At 44.7% G+C, this 24,618-nt stretch overlaps 1 protein-coding gene across 1 annotated transcript in view; it reads right to left on the bottom strand.

Annotated features, from left to right (window-relative positions):
- Positions 1 to 5,350: 5,350 nt before the first annotated feature.
- RALGAPA2 (Ral GTPase activating protein catalytic subunit alpha 2) overlaps positions 5,351 to 24,618 on the bottom strand; it is a 364,385-nt gene continuing 345,117 nt past the window's right edge. Inside the window, exons 38-39 of the mRNA XM_045295177.1 lie at positions 11,749 to 11,788; positions 5,351 to 8,881 (exon numbers count right to left, since the gene is read on the bottom strand). Of these exons, the coding sequence (XP_045151112.1) occupies positions 11,784 to 11,788 (5 nt within the window). The 3' untranslated portion in view covers positions 5,351 to 8,881; positions 11,749 to 11,783. The remainder of the gene's footprint in view (positions 8,882 to 11,748; positions 11,789 to 24,618) is intronic.

A 24,618-nucleotide genomic window follows, 5' to 3' on the forward strand; every position in this document is an offset into this window, starting at 1 on the left:
TGCAACCCTACAGGGCGGAGTAGAACTTCTCCTTAGGGTTTCAGAGACTGTAAATCATTACGGGAAGAGGCAGCCTCTGGCTGGTGGTTTGAAACCTTGACCTTGCTGCTAGCAGCTCAATGCCTAACCCCCAGAGCCACTAGGGTTTCTTTAAATTACACTAGTGTTTTGCTTTATATGTTTACATGCTCTGATGTTGAGTGCATATATATCTATGACTGTTGAATCTTCATGATGAATTCTCCAAAAATGCAGTTATGGGAACAGGACATGGGAATACTGCATGGTGTTGTAAGGTAGCTGAGAGGCGCCAGAAACCAAATCAGTCGAATTAGAACCAAAAGGCTTTATTGGGGAGAAAAACCCAGGCTGGGTGAAGTCCCACGGTCCAGTGTCCGGGCCAGAGGAATCGTGCCCCAGGCTACAGGGGTGGTGCTTATATATGGACAGGTATGTCCAGGTTTCTGGAATTTAAGGTGTCTTCCTGGTTCCAGGTGTATTCATGCCAGGTGCAGAGTGGTGGGCGAGAACAAAGCAGGCATTGAGCCAAACAGGCCGTGTGGGGTGCAGAGTGGAGGGCCGAGAGCAAAGTGGGCACTGAGCCAAATGGGCCAAAACGGTGCTGTGCCGGGTGCAGAGCAGCAGGTCGAGAATAAAGCGGGCCATTAGCTCCGCAGGTGTGTGGGGGATTCAAGGTCACTTGCTGCTAGTTGTTTCAGCCAGCTCCACACGGGTGGGGGAGATTCAAGGTCACTTGCTGCAAAAAGCCGGCTTGGTATTGATCCGGCCATACAGGTGTAAAATCAAGGAAGGTGTGTATCAGGGTTGTATCCTCTCACCATATTTGTTCAATCTGTATGCTGAGCAAATCATCAGAGAAGCTGGCTTATATGAAGAAGAACGTGGCATCAGGATTTGAAGAAGGCTTATCATCAACCTGCGATATGCAGATAACTCAACTTTGCTTGCTGAAAGTAAGGACTTGAAGCACTTGCTGATGAAGATCAAGAGTTTAGCCTTCAGTATGGATTACCACTCAGTGTAAAGAAGACCAAAATCTTCACAACGAGCACAGTAGGTAGCATCATGATAAATGGAGAAAAGGTCGAAGTTGGCAAGGATTTTGTCTTGCTTGGCTCCACCATCAGTCCTCATGGAAGCAGCAGTCAAGAGAACAAAAGACATATTGTCTCAGGTAAGTCTACTGCAAGCGACCTTGTTTGTATAGAGGAGCAAGGATGTTACTTTGTTTCCTTCTGTTGTACATCATTATGAGTGGGAACAGACTTAATGGATTGGCCCCTAACAACTTTCTTCAAAAATTTGTTTGGTGGGCAGAACCTTCAAACTCTGCCTATGGTTCCTCTGCCTCTCTGTGATAGCTCTTTCCCCCTTCCCTGACTTAATCAGGATTCAAGAGTTCCAGATCTCAATTTTCCACTTTGAATGTCACCTATACACATCAGGGAACATGCTGTGGCTAATCGTGGGCACAGCCATTCAAGTACGAGAGCTTGCACGAATCAATCTATACTCAAGAAACCTGGTGAGCACACAGACACCTCCATCAGTGTCAAAGGAGAGGTAGCTAAATAAATCTCTATATTAGTTTGAGGGCCCTGAGCTATGGTGTCCTAGTGGGTTTTGCATGGCACTTCTAATTGCAAGATTGGCTGTTTGAAACCAGGCACTACTCAGGAGAAAGATGAGACTTTGTTCTCCCCAAATGAGTTACAGTCTCGGGAACCCACAGGAGCAGTTCTTTCCCGTTGCCTACGATGACTGTGAGCTGGAGGCAGCTCGATGATAGTGAGTTTTGAACTATGGTGTGGGTAGGTAGGCAAATAGAACGCTGCCTATCCATGTGGACTTCACCACAGGGGCTTTCTGTAGCAATTTGCAGCAGCCTGGTAACCAACAGGTGTAGCGGTTGTCCTGTTCTGAACCGATGTGTGTCTTGTTGCTACCAGAGCTATTCTAGTAGATTATTGGCTGTTATGCAGTCCCATCTGATACCTGCTTCCTAGCACATACTTAGTCAGCAGTCCTCCCTGCCAATTTACCAAATTAACCCTCAGGGAGGTTTGTCCTATTGGCCATAGAGGCTTTGATTAAGGGGGAACATGAATCCACTACAGAGGCTCCTCTTTGCAGTATGCAGCATACTTGCAGCTGATGGTGTCCAGCTGGGGGAAGTGAGGGAACACTTTGAACTGACCCTGGGGCAGGTCTGCTTTGCTGATTTTAGAAAACAAGGCTGGCGTTCTGCTTCTTTGTAAAGGCAGGAGGTGTGGTAGTTGGGAAACTTTTTTGCAGGGGTAGATTCCTCAGTTCACAGAAGCTTGTGCCCCAGTGGCTAGGGGAAGGGACAGGGACAGTGAGAGAAGGGATTTTTATACTGTGGATTGCATATTAGATTGCTAACCACGAGGTCAGCAGTTCAAACCCACTGGCTGCTCTGCGGGAATAAGCTGAGGCTTTCTGCTCTCATAAGGATGACCTGGAAAACCCGAGGAGGACAGTTCAACGCTCTCCCTAGAATTGACTTGATGGGAGTGGTTTGGCTTCTATGACTCCTTGTCGCTTCATTGATTCTTGCCTCTCTGCAGTTGCCCTCTGCTCCGTGACTGTGTCCCTCAAGGTGGAGCTCCATTTCCTTGTAGCTCTTGTTGTAGTTGTTGAGGAGAGGGTTAGAACAATGATATTTTTATGCTACCATCTTCTCAGAATTCCCCTTACATAGTCCTCTTGTGATACGTCTCAGAAGCATCAACTTCAGGACCCTCCCTCCTCTGGCATGGCTTCATTAGCATAAGAAAAGGAAACTGCTTTCAGACAGCTTTGTTCACAGCCACAGAACTAGGGCTTTAACATAACTCTAAAAAATATTTTTACTTTAAAAACCAAAAAACCCATAAGATCGCTAACTCCACTGCTCTATTTTACTCAGAAAGAGTATCTGAAGCACTTGTACTGTGTTGTTGTTGTTTCGATTCATATTGGAGAGCGTATTGGGGCCAAGAGAATGCCATTGTTTAGTACACTGCATCTCCATGGAGCACAGTGCTGAAGTGTCAGCTCGCCTTGCTAAGTCCTGAGGGCAAAGCTGTAGGTAAGAGGTGGCTGGCAGCACACTAAGAACCTCTGACTTGCATCTGGGTCGCAAGCCTGTTTCAAAACCACGCAAGACCAGTATTTGCTTGGGTAGTTCTTGTGGTCTACATGCCAGTGTGTCTTTAGCTTCTTTCTCGTTCGTGTGCTACCATGACCCTTTTCCAAATTATTCCACTACCATCAACATAAATGTAATGGCCCCTGTACCAACCCCCCTCCTTGTGGATATTTTATCGAACATTCAACCAGTTGCCATCATGTCGACTCCATTCGTGATGACACGATATGGGTCAGTGTGCTCTGGAATTTCCTTGATGGGTGGTTTTTCTGAAGTAGAGTGCCAGGCTTTTCTTCTGGGGTGCCTCTGGGAGAACTCAGAACTCGACTCATTGGGTTAGCAGCCGAGTGTATCACCACTAGCAACATCTAGGCAACTTGGCAGTGCGCAGAGGGTGCACTGCATTCTCAACAGTCCTTGACTTGTGCTGCGCAGGGAAAGAGGAAACTCAGCTGCTGCCATGGGGCTGCCACTTTCTAGTGGTGGGAAACCCAACGAGTTAGTGTGTCGGAGCCTTGGTTTCCACATCTGCAGAAGGAAGTGGGCGGTAGAGTACAAGAGGCTGACTTTTCCAGCTGTAGATCTGCATCTTCAGTAAATCAAGCACATGGGCTGTGGTAGTTATAGAATCGTTTGTCAATCTTAATCTGAGGATTAAGAGTGACGGGGTGGAGTCTGGCCTGTCAATCAAGATAATCAATGAGGCCTCTGTGTGGGCATGGGCTTCTCCTGAGAATTCTAAGAATTCCTGTTTTTCCTCCTAGCTCTATAATGTTGGCTCAAATATATAGAGAAGTGAGCAAATACAGTTTTATTGCTGGGAGATTCTTTACTGCAGGAAACACAAGTGACTCTACGTTTTTTTTTTTTTTCTTTTCCCGAAACACTTAAAGTATTATATCATGGCCAGGAAGTACTTTAAGGGCATTATTTCTTTAAATTCTAGTCCCTAGCAGAAACCAGTTAACTAAGGCAGGCCCAGGAGACCCTTAATTACAGCAGTACATTTTCTTTGTGGAACCACTGGCAGTTGAGATTCTGTTAAAGCCTTTGTAGGATATGGCCTAAGATTTTACCTGGGCTTCATGAATGTGATTGGTGTCCCTCTCCCCCTAGTTTTTTGTTATAATAAATTACTTTATGAGGCATTCATCATAAGTATCTTTTGAGTTTCATATCCACATTGCAAATTCTGAAGCGTCTTGTAAGTTATCAGAAGGGACTTTGATGGCCAGCAGCTGTGGGCTGTGCCCTTCACAGTCTGATTTGATTTCCTCTGCCCTAAGGTATGGCTGTACATCAGGACCCTTCTGGGGGCTTACAGGAAAGAAAAACACCTGTTGAGGCCCATTGCAGAGCAGTTGAGTCAGAATCGGGTGGGAGTGGGGATGAGTGAGCCTGGGGCAAGAATCTGCACATTGTGATGTGCCACTAAGCTAGGCAAGAAAGCTTCCCAAGCCCCCAAGCCAAGTTTTGTTCTGTGGAAAACCAAATATTAAAAGCATGTCACACCTTTGAGCAAGCTCTTGTTATAAGCCCAAATCTAAAGTCGAAATGGTTCAGGCTGCAAATGAAGTCATCCTTTCTGGGTCCTCTGAGATGTTTTGTGATGGGGCCTCAGCAAACGTTTGCCAATGGATCATGGGTACTGTCGACAAAGTTGATGCTCAGTGCTGCCCAGATCATGATGGAGGCTGTCTGCCCAGGTCGCAAAAACTGAGGCCCAGTCGCCAACACTGGCAGCCATACCAACAAGAAGTCGTTGGTAGACACTTTTTTTACATCCTGTATAGACACACCCTTCTAGATTGGCGCCTGGCTCAGAGCTATTGTTCCAGGGTCTGCATAGCCCACTGTGGATCTTTATACAAATGGCAGCCACAAGTAGGTCGACTTAAATCCATGAGGATAATGATGCCTGTATTCAAGTCCACTGGTGACTGGGATGTAGCACTCCATGCTATGAACTGTGAGGCCAATTTTAGGTAAAAAATATTTGTAAGTTTTCATGGATTGGTGCTGGCTACCATTTTGTATACATTTTTTAAAATTTTGGTTAGAAAAATGCTTTTGAAAAACTTCACCACTAAAATGTAAACCACTTTTTAGTAGGCAGCAGTGAAACATTATTTTCTAATCAAATGAGAACTAAAACAAATGAAACATAGAGCACAAAAGTGCTGTGTATCCATTTTATTAAATCGTAGCTATAAATCAGAATTAAATTAGTAGCCATGGATGCTCTGTGTGCTGGTCTGCTGGCATGGCTTTGCCAGTGTGCTCTCAGCTGACACACGTGCTGGGAAGGTGGATTATACACCTAAACACAAACCTAGAGGTGAAGCATTAATAAAATTAAATAACAAGAGAACAGAATTTTAAAAATCACATGATATGCTATAACTTAATTTACCATCCTTATCATTTTTTTCCTATTTACACATACTACATATTGTATCCTGAAAATAAGAAAACATTCACTTACTCTATATGTTATACACAGATATTACATGCAACTACGATGATGGCTGTTATGTGTTGAATTTCCTTTTCTGATGTGGATATTCCCTTTCAGTACATATAAACATTAACAAGGTCACGGATAATCAGTAAATGTTTTAAAGTATTCTGCAATCTCCACATGATCCAAATACAGTGAAACCGTGAGAGCCACAACTTGATGGAACTGCCTTGTTCTTCTGGGTCTTGCAAGTTTTTCACCTTTGATCTGGTGGAATCTGACCACTTTTCTATTGCTTGTTTCAGTGGAAAAGGTTTAGGTTTTCCTTCTTTGACAGGCTCTTGTGTTATAGAGGTTCTGTCTCACAGACTTTCCCGTGTAACAACAGTGAAAGAAGAGCAGGTTGTAACACCCGGAGATCAGGAAGACAAGGTTTGCATTGCTCTGCAGACCTGCAGGATCTCTTTTTTGTAAGGCTAAGGGTAACCTTTAGTAAGCTAACCAACCCAGATCATAAATCCAAGGGTCCAAAACCCTCTCTTTACCCCATGGCTTTTTAGGAATTGCAGTCTTAACAGCATATAATTAAAGAAATTTGTGAGTCACTTTATTGCTCTAAACTTCTTTGTTTCTGTCTACTTAAAGTTTTACTATTTAAAGGGACATCATCATATTATGGCAATATGTATATGTATATATATGTTTTTAATTGCATAAACCTACTCAACTAGACTACAGAATATCTACTTTGAGCTAGGTGGACGTCAGCATGTAGAGCAGTGAGGGACTGGCTCAGGCTGCCTGGAAGTCAGCGAGTCTCTTACCACATTTTGGACAATTAAGGGTGATTTTGTTTGCAGATGGATGGCCTGTTAAGGTGATGGGTCATTGCTGTGGCACAGGGTGGGGCTCCACTAGGTACTCAACCTTCCGTTTTGCTGAAAGGTATTTATTATAAAAGCACAATATCTGAGTTTCTAAGTACAAAACATCTTGGTCATTTCAGTTTTCCACTTCAAATAACAGAAATTATTTAAGTCCATATGGCCACAGATACCCTGTACCTGTTCCCTGACCTGCCCCCTCCCCTCATTCCATATCTCTGCCCTGAAGTGGTGTCTGAGACCAGTGGTGCAGAAACAGCCTTGTCGCACTCCTACTGACTGCAACTTGCCGTTGGCTTGCTCCATGATTAGAGATTACAAGAAGGTCTAATATTCACCACTGACAATTCAGTTTCTCACTCTTAGATCAAGAGCACTGATTTGTGACAGTAAAGTTAAATCATGCAGCAGAAGTCCTGGATCCTTACTTCCCACTGAAGCCAAGAATTCTGCCTATGGGTTCTTGCCTAACAGGGGGTCCTAGAGCTGAAGTTAAAAGGTTCTCCCAGGGACGCATAGGCCACGCTTCTCTCTGTGATGAAGGCTGGGTTCCCTGAAAATAGGAAGGAGGCAGCTCAACAGCAGGTGAAGTCTGAGCTCCGTGGGAAACCCAGGCTAACCAGAAAGCCCAAGACATTAATGGAGTAGAGAGTAATGCGAGTTGGCAATTGGCTGACAGTGGGAAGTACCCTGACTTCCAGTCACCTTTATGGTGCCATTAAGTATCATATAAGCACACTGGGGCCCACTCATAAAACAGCCCCGGGTGACTAAGGTTTATTTCTTCCACTTTTGAATATTCCTCAAGCTGCTTCTGTCTGAGGGTGCTAGGCCTGCAATCCCTTATGAGGCAGAAAAACAATCCTCGTGGGAACTTGAAGGTCCATCTTTGATAAGAGAGGTGCTCTCAGTTCCTGCTCATTGTTTCGAGAGTGTGCCTGCCCATTTCATCTGCAGAAGTCACATACGTGCTAAGCAAATGCAATATTGAAGGGAACGACTGAGTCTCAGGGAGCATGCCCACTCTGGGGGTGGTGAGGAAGTGGAGGTAACACCGTGGGCAGAGAGAAAGGGGGCATCTGCGTTTGGGGGCTCTCTCTTTGTGGCTGAGCTTCCCTTGGTGCTCTGATGTTGTGACTTTCAGAAAGACCTGGAGCTTTGAACTAATCTAAAAAGAAGAAAGGCCATTTGGTGGGCAACAGAGTTGTGAACTTGGAGGACCCTACTTGTGAGGGTGGGGAAGTTTGGTTGGGAAGCAGACGGCCTGTGTAAGAGAGGGCTCCCCTATTCCTGGTTTCCCTGCTGCTAGACAGGCAGAACCCACCCAGAGGCAAAATGCAAGGCTTACTGACCCCTTTAAAACAGCCTCATTGACCCCTTCGGAGCCAAATGAGTAAAAAGTAAGGATTAAATCCCTTGCTTAAAATGTGTTCTCCTATAACTCTGTGTGACAAATAATTCTAAGCCCCTATGTTGGCCTGCTCTGAGCAAAGGCAGGAGAGCACAATTCCAAGGTGAAGTTTTAGGATGCAATTCAACATGGGTATGTGGGGCTCTCACCCTGGCACAGGAGCGGGAAAGGCCTACTTTATAGCATTGGCCTGAGCTGTGTCTGATCAGAGCTCATATGAGAACAGGGCCCTGTATTTCAGAAACCTTCTGAGTGCTCTGTGGTGGGAGTATGTTAGAGGGGCTGCTGGGTGATCAGGTCTCCATTAGTAGGCATTAGGCACCAGGTGTAAAAACACCCAGAAATGGAGGTAAAATTTCTCCTGAGCAAAAGACCTTGGGGAAAGGTCATTTCTACAATGATGAAACTTTTGAGTAAACCATAAATTCTAACAGAAGGAAAACTAGAAAAACCAATGCTGACAAAATTCCTCTCAACAATCTGGTTAGTGGTTACTTGGCCAGCCCTTCTGTGAATCATGTGGGTTCACAAGAAGAAAATCAAAAAAACCCCAACCCCCAAACACTTGGGAGTACAGGAACCAACTGTCCCTCTGGTTCCGCACTCTCCCCTCAGAATCATTTCCTAGGGCTCCTCCTGGTGCAGCCACAGCCAATGCCCACGTGACTGCGCCTTGTTTCTGGTTGTCAGCGACTTTGTCTTCAGTGGAAGCCCAGGGCTCATGTGGATGTGATACAAGAAGGCATAGTAAAGCTTGAGAGTCCCAGTAGAAAAACTGTAGTGGGTTTCTCCTTTTACTGCAAAAGTTGGTTCATAGGGAGACTTGCTGAGGGCACCATGAGAAGGGTGAGGTTTCCCAGAGTCTCTGAGTTTGGGGCAGGAATGGAGGTGGCTCAAGTGTCTCTGCGGGAGGAGGCCCTGCAAGCCTGGCCCTCCTGCTGGTGGGCAGGTCCCTGCAAAGGAAGCAGAGAGAGGCTGCGTTAAGTCAACGGAAGCTTTTGTGGTCACAAGTTTCAGGGAAGAATTGTGGAGCTCTGTCCTGAGGAGGCCTGCTAACCTTCCCAGGCTTGACTTGCTGCGAAGTTTAATGCCTTTCCTCTTAGGGTTTCCCCTGAGCTTTTCTACCGCAAAGAAGCTATGGATCTATTTTCGAAATTCAGTCTTACTGAATATATATATATATACACACACACACACACACATATATATATGATCTGATATACTAAGAAAAACACACACATACTTACCTAGTGATAGTTTACACAATGAGTTATAGCTCAATTATTTCTCAAAGGAGCTAAGACTAACGGCTGGACTAAATTGCCTATCTGAATGGGTCCAGATGCGCATACTGCTATTTAGCACTGGAAGGAAAAGGGAATAACATGAAAATTTGCGTCTTTTGCCCCCTTCCCTTCCCCCAGGGCGATTCTACACAGGCTCCGAGGAATACAGGAACGCCTGCTGCAACAGCAGCCCGCTGTTGCTCACGCTCCCGGAGGAGCGCTCTGTGAATGAGCGTATCATTTCATCACCCAACCCCTTGTAGCATATTTTTAAATCCTGTTGTAGTACAATCAAGGCTTCCTTGCATGACCTTTGCCTGGAACCAGCCTCGGAGCACGCTTCATAGCTAGGGCTTGGTCTTTGAGATCATCATTATTACTGCTGGCATGTGAAATAATTTTGAGTTGATTGGCTCACCGACAGAATCTTTTTTCATTTTCTGGCCTTACCTTATTGTTTCTGGGAACAGTCACCAGATTAATACTTGTAAAGAAGCTTGGGCCTGTAGAGGCAACTTTCTCGTCAGTGTCCCAAAGCCAATCCTTCCACTAGTTTTGTTTTTAAAGCCAGGTTGCTTCTGACAAAGGATGACAGGTATATTGTCACCCAGGACAAAGAAGGGGTAGTGAAAGCACATGTTTCAATCTTCTTCCAGCTGGGGGTGGGTGCTAGTATTTTAACTGGGTCTGAGGACAGCAGGTAGGCTGAACCTGACTTAATCCCAGATAATATTACATTTTAAGTGCCTTAACTTTCAACGTGTGTAAGATTTCATATTATAAAGGAGCCCCGCCCTGTGTGTACTATAATTAGATCAACTGGGATAGAGGGGGAAAAAGAACACAAATTAATGAAAGATATAAAGTGACGTTCAAAGAAATCCACGGGAAGAGTGAAGCTTTGTGTGTTCTGGATTAGAAGGAAACCCATTTTTATATTTACCAACCACCCCCAGTACCCAGGGAAGGACTAGGGGGGAAAGAGGGGCGCCTGCATCTTATTGCGGTTTTGTAGGATGACAGATGGTAGAGCCATGCTAATGTAGGCCCAATGCAGGCCTGGGTGGCACATGGCGCGTGCTGCTGCAAGGGGACAGCTGAAGGCAGTTGGAACTTGACTTCTAGGGGTCAAGGGTCAAGGTTACCATGGAGCAGAGCCAGCCCCACAGTGCCTACACATGCCCTCAGTCCCCGGCTTTTTCTCAGACTGCAGTTGCTTCTGATTCAACACCGAATCCCATGACTGCGGAGGAGATGGCAGATGTGGAATGAGAAGGCTAGCCACGAAACAGAAAGGCCGCCTTACAAATCTCACTTCATTCACAGGCTGCCTGGCACAGAGAGCCACCACTTTGTCCTTTCCTCGTGACAGAAGCTTGGGGTCTAGTCACAGGATACACAAGTATCATTTTGACAGTCCTGTGGTACAGGGTCCCTGCAAATAAATACTTATTCAGGAAGTCCTCATTATTTGGGGGTTACTGTCTAACCCTGCCTGCCCATTTCTGACTGAGCCCCTCACCACTGTTCAGCCTGCTTGCCTCTGAGGATGGCTGGGGCCCCTGTTTGGAACAACAGCACGGCTGCAGAGGGAAAGGGACCAGGTGAGTCCAGGGTTACTCTGCTCTGGAGAAGGCTGTTCACCTGGTGTAGAGGTTTCACCATGCCTGCATGATGGATGGAGGGATTTTGGAGATGGGTCCAAATGCCTAATATCCCACTCCCATATGTACCAGGGATTGCATCTGTGCCAAACTATGCGCTGAGGAGGTATAGTGTATAAATGATACATCATCTATTGCCATCCTCCTTTGAGCCGTGTTCCTGCTCCTGTAGCTATTCCTTGATCTCCCTTCCACCTGTGAGTCTGGGAGCCAGTGGAGCCTGCAGTGAGAGAGTTGTCAGCCAGCAGACTGCCACGGGGCTTGCTCGGAAAAGTCTGAGCTGCGTACTCAGGGCCAGAAAGCGGGGCCTAGAAGGACACACCTGGCACTTGGTGGTGTGCCCTCTGGGTCCTACACCACAGCAACCCCAGGTTCTCCGCCCTCCATTCTCCTCCAGCTTTTGTCAGCTTTTCCTCCCCCGGCTGCCCGCTTTGCAATCTGCCCTCCCCAAGCGGAGGCCTTCGAGACCTTAATTAAGGTCCCTGGTCAAAGGCCGGACCAGAACATGCCTCATCTTATTGGTCCATCTCAAGATCTTGCTAGGGCTTGGGCAACAAAAAGGCGATAGCCCTGGTGCCCATCGGCTCCCCTGCAGCTCAGCACACAAAGGGCAAGGGACAAAGACATTTTCTGGGATGGCAGGTGTTGGTGTCGGATTCCGCCCTGGGCTCATGGAGAAGAAAGGGAATCTAAGTTTCCCCAGGCAGCACAGACATGCAGGGGCAGGCGTTTTGAAAGCAAGGGAGGGGATGTGGGGAGCAGCAGAGGTGGAAGGGCAGGCACGGGAGGGGTCTGCCATGCAGGGTTTGCTATGGAAGGATACCTGTTAGTAAGTTTGCCCCACTTCCGCCCATTTAAGTGGCATCTTACCTTTCTCAAATATTGTAATCAGACCTTTCCATATTTTAATCTGAAGGGAAAGAACATAAAATGAAATGAATAAAAGCATAGCACGCCCCCACAGTACTAGTAATAATACATTTACCGCTGGGCTGTAAAGTATCCTCACAGCCTTGCAGGTCATTACCAACTGAGAAATCACTTGGAAGTTCCCCCTCGAAGGGCAAAAGACCAGTTTTTGCCACACTTACAACGTGAAACCAAAGAGCCATTGATGCACTGACAGGTAAGATGCAGCTCATGTTAGGAGCCCTGTGGAGAGTGGGCAGTTAACCTGTTCCCGGGACTTAGTAACAACGGACACATTTGATGTAAACTACAGTCACAGGTAGGACTTTTTCAAGGCCTCAGGCACAATCCCTTGCCTTGATTTTCTATATCATTATGCTCATCACACTGTGCAGTCATCACTACTTATTTCCAAATTTTCCATCACCCCAAAACAGAAAGAAGCTCGGAGCCCCCTCAGCAATGAGTTTTCCATTCCCCTCTCTCCTTTCTTCTGCTCCTGATAAAGTCTCATTTCCTTTGGGCTTGATACATTTGCCTTACCTTAATAATTTCATATAAGAGGGATATTATACCCTGTAACTGTCTGGACAGAATTCAGTTCTGGAAAAACGACTTTTATTGGTGATATGGCTCATGTCTGTGGGGACACAGCTGTAACTGTTGACTTCCCTGTCACCCGTCCGCTAAGGCTGGCACTGTGGCCAGAGTGAATTTCAGAGTGCCAGTGAAAAGGCCAATGAGACATTTTGAATGTGGGTTCTCTGAAAGAAATGTGCACTTTTTAAAAGCTATATTTTTCAAACTAGTAATGAAAATTCACTCCAAAATGCGGGGTTAGGAGTTTCAGGATAAATAGATTAGCAAGGCTGCTTGGTTTGTTTTGGGACCATTGTTATTACTGCTTCTTTGCACTGCAGGCCTTGGTATACTACAGGACAAAACTTTCTGGATTGGCTTTTGGTGCTGATTGTTGGTCATAAGCTAAAATGTTTTCCATAGATCCTCTAGAGCAGGGGTTCTCAACCTGTGGGTCGCGACCCCTTTGGGGGTAGAACGACCCTTTCACAGGAGTCACCCGATTCATAACAGTAGCAAAATGACAGTTAGGAAGTAGCAACAAAAATAATTTTATGATTGGGGGGTCACCACAACCTAAGGAACTGTGTTAAAGGGTCAAGCATTAGGAAGGTTGAGGACTACTGCTCTAGAGAATGTAATTATCCGTATTTCTTACCTCCCCTTCCCCTCTCCCCCAGCAATGGACTGTAGATTCTTGTTTCTTTTCATGAGAGGCAGCGAGCCTCAACCACGGCTCTCCCTTGAGTTGGGGAGGTTTTCACTGTCCAGGGCTCTGTGCTCCTGGCCCTCTCCAGTGTGAGCACAGGAACTCTTTATGAAGGGGCCCTTGATCTCACTCCCCTGCAATTCCCTTAGCCTTGCTTATGCTGTGCATACAGGCACCTGATTGGTAGAAACCAAGAAAACAGATGGCACAGCAAACAATGGAAGACTTGTTTGTAATTGCTGATGAGGACCGCTTTGCTCCTCTCCCCAGTACATTCACAGACATAGCCTGATGTGGTGTGCTGGACCAAAGAGATTGTCTCAATAACTGTGAATTCATGCTTGGGTGAAGGAGAGGCAAAATCAGTTGGGGGTTGCCTTAATTATTCCATGGTGCGCAAATGTCATTTGCCCTTGACACACATGCGATGCTACCAAAAGGCAGGCCCTAAGAATTGTAACAGAGGACTAGGCTGGCAGCTCCTGATAGCCTCACCACCTCCTGCTCACCTGGCACCATGAAACACCATGCTGGGCAGTGCTGGAAGGTACCAGAAGAAGGCACTGAGATTAGAGATGTTGGATGAAAAGGGAACATGAGGCTTGTAACATTTGGGGAGGGGGACAAACTATTAGTTGATTTGCTCATCAGCTAGGTACCTAGTTTGTGCCAGGTCCTGAGATAATGTCTTGGCTCAGGGCTTACAGCAGGGAGCAGAACAGATAAGACCTCTGCCTTGGTTGTGGCATGGAGGAGTCACAGCATGTTTTAATTGGGGCGATACAGGTGAAACTGGATACTTGGGAAACCAAATAATCGCGCCTTTTGTATGTAGATAGCACGCATATAAGCATGGAAGTTATCTGTGGGTTTTAGGAGGAATCATAATAAAAGGTTAAGAAACATTGAGTTACAGCATTAATACTGTCTTAAATGCAAAGTTATTATTAACCAGTAGTCATGTCGGGAAGCAAGAGTTGGTCCCACTCATAGACATATCAGCTGAGTGAGACTCTTTTGGAGTGAATCTTGAACAGTTTAACTGATCCCAAATGGCCAAACCCGGAGCTAGGAAAGAGAGTTTGAACCAGGAGCATATAGACAGTGGTTCTCAACCTTCCTAATGCTACGACCCTTTAATACAGGTTCCTCATGTTGTGGTGACCCCCAACCATAAAATTATTTTCGTTGCTACTTCCTAACTGTCATTTTGCTACTGTTATGAATTGGGCGACCCCTGTGAAAGGGTCGTTCAACCCCCAAAGGGGTCGCGACCCACAGGTTGAGAACTGCGGGTCTAGAAGATGCCTTTCTTCTCGGGTCCAGTGTGACTTCTATGACACTTCAGATATTAACAAAGAGTTGACGAAAGTGCCGGGCGCACTGGTACCGGGTTAGAGTTGTGTGTTCCTTGTGACTCCACCTGTAGAGGATTCCAAGAGTTAGTGGGTCCTTCTGTGGCGTACTTGTATTGTCTCCCTACTCACTGGTATAACAAAGGAGCGAGGATCAGCCCCTTTGCTCTGAGAGAAGGCTGCCATCCATGACTGCCATCAGGGAGAACAATGGGCAGGGTCACACAAGAAAAGTGATTGCCTCTCCCGGGGTTACTGCTACTCAGTGGTCATTGTGGGAAATTACCAACAGGCTCAATACAATGAGGAAAGAGAATGGTTTTGAGAAGGAACCAGATGAGGGAGACAGGGGACCAGTGTTCCGCTTTAGGTGAATGCTAAACATCTGACCAGCGGGAAGGTGGATAGAGTGGGAAGCAGAGAGCTGCTGGTTATTCAGATCCTTGGAATGGCTCTGAAGAAGGAACAGGTGCAGGCAGTAGATGGAGTAAGCCTACACACTCAACATTGGCAACTCAAGATCAGTAGGGATTGGCCAGGCTAATTAGCATCTCCAAATGGTCCAAGTATAGCTTCCAGTATTTTCAGTCTAGCAGCAGTGGCTGTGTCCTACTGGGCCTGGCTTTGGGCTTGGCTGTCTTTTTTGGCCCTTGATCTTGCCTATCAACTTTGGTTCTGAGACAGAAAGCTAGGGCAGCTGGGCCAGGGGGAGGGCGGGAGGACAAGAGAGCACACATTGTTTGTGCCTGCAGGTGCATACACATGGGCACTGGGACGAAGCAGGCAAGTGAACCACTAGTAAAAACACATCCGTGGTATTTTTCTCTTTCCCTTCCACAACTATAATGTACTTTTCTGGATCTGTGACTCAATTGAACAGGTCTGGGTGTCAGCCTTCTTGTTAGGTCCCAAGATTCCAGATGCATAATAATCATGAAAAGCTGTTCATTTTACAAGGCTGACTTTACATCTCAAAATGATAAAATCATCAATGATTGTTTCCCAAGCATTATTCATAATAGCCCAAAGTGAAAATAAATGAAATATCTACTAATTGATGAATGGATAATTAAAATCTGGCACATCGATACAATGGGATATTTGACAATAAAAAGGAATGTAGTATTGATACTGGCTACAACATGGATGAACCTTAAAAACATGGTAAGTGAGATAAACTAGTCACAAAAGACTTTTTTGCGTGGTTCCATTTATGACAATAGGTCTGTCTAGGCAAATCTACATTGGTGCCCTGGTAAAGTGCTCAAGGGAATGGAAACTGACTGATAGGTATTAGAAGGATGACAATGTTTTGAAATTCGATTGTAGTGATGATCCTGCACAACTCTATGAATATACTAAAACATATCTCATAATGAAGATATATTGCTTTTTTTAAATTAAAAGATGATTTTATGGGAGGCTCTTACAACTCTTATTCCAGTCCATACATCAATTGTATCAGACCTATTTGTGCATAGGTTGCCATCCTTCTTTTCTAGACATTTACTTTCTGTTGAGCTCCTGGTATCAGCTCCTCTCTTTTCCCCACCTCCCCACCCTTGTGACCCCTTGATAGATTTTAAATTATTATTACTTTCATATCTCACACTGACTGCTGTGTCCCTTTGCCCATGGTTTCTGCTGTTCTTCCTCCTGGAGGGGTGTGTGTGGTTATGTGTTGATCATTGCAATCGGTTTCCCCTTCCTCCTCTCCTCTCCTCACCTCCCCCTACCTTTCTATTCTATTGCTATTCCCATTCCTGCTCCTGGATTCTGGGTGTCATGTGCTATCAGCTATTATCTGTACCTGTGTACTTGCTCTGGTCTAGTCTGAAGTGAGAGGCAGCACTGGGGTCATGATAGTAGAGGGGAGGAAGCTCAAGGAGCCAGAGGACTATTGTGTGTTTCATCATTGCTTTACTGCATCCTGGCTGACTCAACCCTTTCCTCTGATCCCTCTGTAGGGGGATGTCCCATTGATAATGGAGACATTTTTAATATGTGGATTCTTCCTGTGTGCTCCAGAAGATTTCTAATGTAGGAAATATTTTAGTTAACTTTTAGGTAAATTTCTCAGATGTTTGTCAAAGTGGGTATGCATTTGCCACTATATAAATATCATATGTAGGGTATAGATTCTATAATACCTAATCCTTTTGCCTTTGGGAGGAACATTTTGACTTTGCCACACAAGCCCTGCTCACCCAGTCCCGGAGCGGCCGGTATCACCGTCCACTTTTGTGGGTATGCTTCCCAACCAGGACACCTCAGTGACCTCAGAGGCTCTGCTGGGGTGGGTGCAGTGACTTCTATCCCGAACAGAAAGGCCTCAAGACTCGAGTCCGGTCTTTTCATGATCAACCACACGGCAATGGCAAACAATCCTTCACGTCTGAGTTTTAACTGCAAACAAATGTTGCCCGGCTGAAGGCACAGACTGGGGGCAGAGTGTCCTGTCAGCTGCAAATCTTACACATGTAAAGAGAAAGCCATGAACCAGTTGAGAGACCACACTTTTTAGACTGAATCAAGGTCAAATACGAAGCTCCTCTGGATCTCTATGAGTCATTCTAGATCTCTTCAGCTAATTCTTTGTATACCCCGACAGCTATCTGTCATGATGATTCATGACTCACTCACTGCTGGGGCGAGTCTTGCACATTTCTTCTCATTTTCTACCATTTGTACCTTCTGCAGAAGGAGGTGGAGGGCACTGGGCCCCTGCACCTGTGCAGTCCAGCTTCGGGGCTGCTCTTTGGCAATGAGATGAACCATAACACTTAGGGTTCTGCTAGTACTCCACAGAGAGTATTTAGGGGAGACTACCTTTTTTATTGCCACAACACCCACCCATTCATCAAACACATTATTACATGCCTGCTGTGTGTCAGGTGAGGCGAATACATTGGTGAATGATATCTATCTAGTTAGTCTCTTTGCCCCTCACCTTAATTGTCTATTCTGCCACAGGGGCAAGAATGGTTTTTTTGTTAACCATGACACAGATCATGTCACCCTGACAGCTATGCATTTATCATTCATTGTAATCGCTGAGGTCTCTTCTATGGTCTGCAAGGTTGTGCAGGCCTCTGCTCCTATTACTTTCAGTTCTCTCTGGCTTCCCCCCATCCACCCAATGTTCCAGAGAACTGCCTCCCTCAGGGATTTTGCACTGGCTTTCCATCTCAAAGATCCAAATAGCGCATACTGAAGACATGGCGGATATAGGAATTCTTATCCCCTGCCAGCTTTTGCTCAAATGCCACGTTCTCAGAGGGGTCTTCCTTGGCTCCCTGTTATAAAGTGCATCCCTACCCCATGTTATTTTTCTGAGTACTACTCCGGACCTTCCTTCCCTGTCGCCCTCTTCTTCCTAGCACTCATGCCAGAGGAGGCTCTCGTCCACCTAGATTTGAGGTACGTCTTGAGGAAGGTAGAGATGCTGTCTTTGGTGTATACTGCTCCATACTTCATATTAAGTATGCACTACATAGTTATGAAAGGAACATCCTCATAGGGTTTGTGAGATGATTTGACGAGTGCAGTCAGTCAGTGCGCCTATACACTTAAGCTATACCATAAGGGTGTATGTGTGTGCATGTGGGTACAAACATAGACGTGAACAGGGCATGAGTTTAAATTTTTCAATAGGGCTTTTAGTGACCAATCCGCCTGGGGTCACTGAGATAAATAGCACAATCAGGCTTAGTGGCCTGCAAATTCCTACTTATGGTTTCTTTTCCTCTCGGTGGCGATCCTTCTCTGGACTCTTGGGTCTGTTAACGTCATCTGTGAGGGGCCCCTGACATCAGAAAACTTCGTGTTCAGATGTTACCGAGGGCTTCAGCATTAGCTGGGGTCTGGTTATTCCGTTAGCTGCTTCTCCAGGTCCTAGGGACGTAGCTAGGCAATAGGTCCCTTAACTCCCTAACTGGGCCCTGGTCATATGCTTGCCACAAGGTCTAATGAACCATCCTTGAGCAGCAGTGTCAAGTGTGCCCTTCTTGCTTCTGCTTGATCCCGGGCTATGGGGGTAGAACCCTCCCACTTGAGTCCTTGCAGGATGGCTTTCCTAAACTGCCAGGCACTCCCACAGATAAGGCAAGTCTGCTCATGAGAGGATGCTGCCGACAATGCTGTGGGCCCCTGTTCTCTGTAACAGGTAATGGGGCTGTGCACTGTATAGGAACATAGTCAAGTGTGGCTTTGGAGAATGTGGATTTATGCATTTTTCATTATCATTTATATTCTTGAAGTGGTCACATGGGAGTTTGCCTATTCTTGGCACTCTTTGCAATTATGCTACTAATTCTCATATGTATTGAGAATAAATTTTGGCCATGGTGATGCTGTAAAATATATATATTCCTCAAAGTTAATTGACATGTTTCTTATTTTTAGAGATTTTTCCCTCATTCTTTCAGCTTAACAAGAGCTTAAAGGTTAATCGGAGAAAAGGAACTAGCTTTTCTCTTTATTTTGCTAATTTAGGTCATTTCCTGGTTACCAATCTATATCCTTTTGGAAAAGGATAGCATAAAATGTTCCTCCTTCCAGAAGACTTAGGTACTAGTAAGAGAGGTTGCCTTTGGCCTTGGTTTGGCAGTTGCCAAATATGAATCCATGCAAACCCATGGATTTCTCGGAGTCCACATTATGGCTGAGGGCTTACATGTGCCACCTGGAAGAACAAGAACACAAGGCACAGCTGCGATTCATAAGTAACATAAACCGAGTTCAGAGCTCTAACTTCTCCTGAAACCAAGTTCTCAGAGTTACTTAAAATAAGGGTTAATTAAGAATAATTCCAAAAAATTGTCTCTTAGAAAAATTCTTGGCACCTGCCAGTCGTCTCCGGGTAACTGCTGAGGTTCCAACGAGCACAGTCAACAGGCTGGCGGAGAAAGACGCCACTGCAGGGAGACTGACATAATGTCATGATTTCACAGAAACAAGCAGCCTCTTCAAGTTCTTTCAAAGGAACAAATTAAACATAATGCTAGGATTTTACAACTCCATTGCGGAGAGTCCACAAACACTCCTGATTCCCCGAAGCCCAGGTCAGGATGGCTCCACAGTGGGCTCATGAGGACGGACTGCGGCCCGTGGGCTTCATGCAGCCTGTCAGCAAGCCTTCGAGTGCTCAGTGGCCTCCGTTCTTAGGCAAGGTGGCAAAGTGAAAAATCAACTGGCAAGATGCCCATTTGAATGTGGAACATATATTAGGCATATTTTGATTCCTTCCCAGCCCCTTTTCTCAGGGAAATTAGTTCAAGTGAACTAATCCAAACTACTGACCAGACTAATCCAAACAATACGACCCATAGTTGTCATATGGTTATACTTGGGCACTACTAATTTGGGTTTATTAACTAATAGACTTTCTTTCTCTGTGTGTCTGTGTGTGGAGGGGTGAACATGTAGTCATGAATGCCTGCTTGAATTCTCCAACAAGACCATAGGCTCCACAGGTAGACAATAGCCCTTCTCAGTGGCAGCTGTGGGAGGACCAGTTCAGAAAGAGTGAAAGCCTGGTCACCTCAAAAAGGTTACATCATTTCTAGCCAACCAAATGTAACACATCACCTCTTTCTTCTTCCTTCCAGAGCTGAAACTGAAGAGAGTAAAATAGTTTTATGAGGCTAAAAGGATAAATAATCATGAATAAAATACAGCAATAAGTCAGTCAATACCTAGTTTTTGAAATCCTCAATACCATTTACGATGGCATCTTGAATCAAGTTTCAATTTTTCCCAAAATGTCTGTTGACTATCGAGATTGTGAGTTGAGAAAGCTCTTGTCTTTCCAATATTCCCTCATGTTTAGTTTTGGCCACATTGTTAAGCACAGACCCACTTTCACTGAAAGACCGGGAAAGAAGGGGGGCACTTACAGGTATTTGTTATGCATCAAAAATCAGGTCATACATTATTTGTGGCTGAAACATGTCTGTAAGCTAAGGCTCTAGTCAGACTCTTCTTTATCAGCCTTTCCATCTTACTCCTGTTGAATGTTACAGGAAATAAACCATATGTGTCATTCACTAAAGAATTTGAAGCCTAGTATAGATAAGCATACAGAAAGAGAGGGAGGGAGGGAAGGAGGGTGAGAGAGTGTGCAAGAGCGAGAGAAGAGAGAGAAAGAGTGGAATTCAGACATGTAATGCTGATCTTTAACAAGTATTGATTAAACACAACAGTGGCAACAACAAAAACAAACAGTAGCAGTTCTGATTTGCTGGATTGTCACCACAGGGTGGGTGTTAGCGTTGTCTGTGGGCCATTGCTCACTCTGGCCACTGTCCAGCATTGTATGGCCCTTTCTCTGATACTAGGACTGCCAGAGCACCATTACATTACAGGAAGAGCAAGGAGGAGCTGGGAAGCACAGGGAAACGTCGTGAAAGAGGAAAAGGGTTATATGGGAAGCAGCGAATCAAGAACCTGGGCAGGAATGGGAGTAGTGACCGTGATATCATGGCAGCACTTGTGGGTGGTTTCCTGTGGGCCGGATACTGTTTTCATCTCTGCACATAGGCCCTTTAGAGAAGATTAGGCCAATTTTGCAGAGCCATATGCTGAGCCACAGACAGAGTGGCAGGTAACTTTCCAGAGAGCAGAAGGGCAGGTTCTAATCCAGGTTATCTGGGTGTAGATCCAGCCTCTCTTCATGATTGAAAAGCTGTGAAGGCAGCAGGGGAAGGCTGGCCCAATGGGAAGAGTTCTGGGGAGTCCCTGCTAACGGTGAACAAGGGAGGGCAGGGGAAGTATGGGGCTTTAGAAAGATTACAGAATTTATGTGTGATGAGGACGAACGAGGGAAGGAAAGCCCGAACTGTGCTCATATTGAGTGAGGATAGTTGGAGAAAACACTAGCAAGGGTATATGGAAGGTCAAGTTTGCCTTTGAATAGTCAATAAGCACAAATAAACATCTTTCTGGTGTTCTCTCCTTTGAGCCAAGACTCATCTGATGTCTGCAATGATAACCTTTGTTCCAAGTCTTCTGATTCCAGCCTCAATTTCTAGCAGCTCCCAATTGATGTACTGCTCCAATCATTCTTGAATGATCTTCAGCAAAATTATACTTGCATGTAATAGCAATGATGTTGTTTGTCAAGTTATGAATTCTGTTGGGACACCTTTCATTGGGATGAGCACAAACATGTATTTTCCCAGTAGGCTGGCCAAGTAGCTGTCTTCTAAACTTCTTGGGATAGGTGAATGAGTGCTTCCAGTGCTTTATCAGCTTGCTGGAACACTTGGTATTCTGTCAATTCCTGGAGCCTTGTTTTTAGCTAATATTTCTAATGCATCTTGGACTTCTTCCTTCAGTTGGCTAATTCTTTTTGGTACCGTGATTTTTCTATATTCATTCCATCTTCTTTTTTAAAAAAAATCATTTTATCGGAGGCTTGTACAATTCTTATCATAATCCATACATCCATCCATTGTATCAAGCATATTTGTACATTTGTTGCCACCATCATTCTCAAAACATTTTCTTTCTACTTGAGCCCTTAATATCAGCTCCTCATTTTGCCCCCTCCCTCCCTCCTCCCCCCTCCCTCATGAAACCTTCATAATTCATAAATTGTTATTATTTTGTCATATCTTACACTGTCTGACATCTCCCTTCACCTACTTTTCTGTTGTCCATCCCCCAGGGAGGAGCTTATATGTAGATCCTTACAATTGGTTTCTCCCTTTCTACCCCACCTTCCCTCCACTCTCCAGGTATCGCCACTCTCACCACTGGTCCTCAAGGGGTCATCGTTCTGGATTCCCTGTGTTTCCAGTTGCTATCTGTACCAGTGTACATCCTCTGGTCTAGCTAGATTTGTAAGGTAGAATTGGGATCATGATAGTGATCCCAAGAAGCATTTAAGGACTAGAGGAAAGTTATATGTTTCATCGTTGCTACCCTGCACCCTGAGTGGCTCATCTCCTCCCTGCAACCCTTCAGTAAGGGGGTGTCCAGCTGCCTACAGATGGGCTTTGGGTCTCCATTCTGCACTCACCCTCATTTACAATGATATGATTTTTTGTTCTTTGATGCCTGATACCTGATCCCTTTGACACCTCTGTTGTCACACAGGCTGATGTGCTTGTTCCATGTGGGCTTTGTTGCTTCTGAGCTAGATGGCTGCTTGTTTACCTTCAAGCCTTTAAGACCCCAGACGCTATATCTTTTGATAGTTGGGCACCATAAGCTTTCTTCACCACATTTGCTTATGCAAACATTTGTTTTCAGCGATCAAGTCGGGAAGGTGTGCATCATGCATTCCATTCTTCTTTTGATGTTTCTTGCATCAGTCAATATTTTGCCCATAGAATCGTTTAAATTTTTAACACTAGGCTTGAATTTTTTAAGTTCTTTCTGCTTAAAATATGCTGAATGTGCTCTTCCCTTTTGGTCTTCTAACTCGGTCTTTACACTCTTCGTTATAACTCTTTGTCTTCTCAAGCTGCTTCTGAGAAGCTTCTGCTCAGCTCTTCTACTTCATCAACTTTTCAACATCCTTCAGTTACTTTATGATCAAGAGCAAGTTTTAATCCCTCTGACATCCACTTTGGTATTTTCTTTCTTTTCTGCTTTTTTAAGTGATCTTTTGCTTTCTTCGTGTATCGTGTTTTTGATTTCATTCTACAGCTCATCAGGTCTTTTGTCATTAATGTTCAGTGAGTCAAAGCTGCTTGGGAGTGTTCTCCAAATTCAAGTGGGATATATTCAAGGCCATATTTTTGTTCTCTGGGACTGATTTGAATTTTCCTTAGCTTCAACCTGAACTTACAAAAGAACAATCGATGGTCTGTTCTGCAGTCGGCCCCTGGCCTTATTTTAGCTGCTGGCCTGGAGCTTCCATTGTCTCTTCCCACAGATGTAGTCAACTGGATTTATCTATAGTCCATGTGGAGATGTATACAAGTACAGTCATTATTTATGTTGTTGAAAAAAAGATATTTTCGATGAAGAAGTCATTGGTCTTGCAAAATTCTATTATGTGATCTCTAGCTTCGTTTCTTTTACGGAGACCTTATTTTCTAACTATTGTTCCTGCCTCTTTGTTTCCAATTTCACATTCCAAACACCAGTAGTTATCAAGTTATCATCTGGATTATAAGTCTGATGAATTTCAGACTGAAGAAATTGTTGGAATTTCTTAATTTCTTCACCACTAGCGTTAGTGGTTTGTGCATAAACTTGAATAATAGTTGAATTGATTAGATTTATTTGAAAGCATATAGATATTATCCTATCATAGATATAATTGCACTTCAAAAATGATCTTGAAATGTCCTTTTTGACAAGAAATGTGAAGCTATTGCTCTTGACATGATCATTCCTAGCATATAAGCCATATGATTGTAAGATTCAAAATAGTCAATACTAGCCTATTTCAGCTCACTAATGTCTACGATATCGATCTTTATGTACTCCATTTCATTTTTGAGAACTTCTGATTTTCCTCAATTCTTACTTTGTGCATTCCAACTTCCAATTATTAGTAGATGTTTGCAGCATTTTTAGTGATGCCCCATTAACCAATGAAGTTCTCAAAAGCTTTACTCCATCTGAGCGTTACAGCTGGCTCTACTCTGGGACAACAGTTCTTCCCCAGTCACAGTTTTAGGGGCTCATCTTCCGGCCTTGGTCTCCTGCTATTCATGAGGTTTTCAACGGCTAACTGCTTAGATGTGAACAGCGTACTCCTGGGTCATCCTCTGGAAGCTAGGCTGAAACCTGTTCATCTTGGATGACCCTGCTGGCATTTGAAATATCAGTGACATAGCTTCCAATAACACAGTAACATGCGAGCCACAGTTAGACGAGCTAATAGACAACAGGAAACTTAATAGGAGCCACTAATAATCACAGGCTATTCATTACGTTTCTGGTAATCTAAACTTCTGCTGTATGAGTTTCTGGTAATGTTAATGGACTTCCTTAGCTTAATTCTTAAGGCATAATGACTTGTTGAAGAGTAACAATGAGAAAAGTATAGTTTTCTTGCACAAACTCTCTTAAAAAAACAAAGTAGTGTATATTTGTTCCTATTCTTACTTCTCTTAGAAGTTAAATGGTTTACTTAGATAGAAAACTCTCTCAAGCTATTCCTGAAGAATATAACTGTCCACAAATAATGACAGCTTACCAAGTGAGAGAGAAAGAGGGGGGGTGGGG

The sequence above is a fragment of the Echinops telfairi genome, unplaced genomic scaffold (genome assembly GCF_000313985.2).
Source record: "Echinops telfairi isolate 266 unplaced genomic scaffold, ASM31398v2 ScPeMD7_5592;HRSCAF=6446, whole genome shotgun sequence".
NCBI lineage: Eukaryota > Metazoa > Chordata > Mammalia > Afrosoricida > Tenrecidae > Echinops > Echinops telfairi.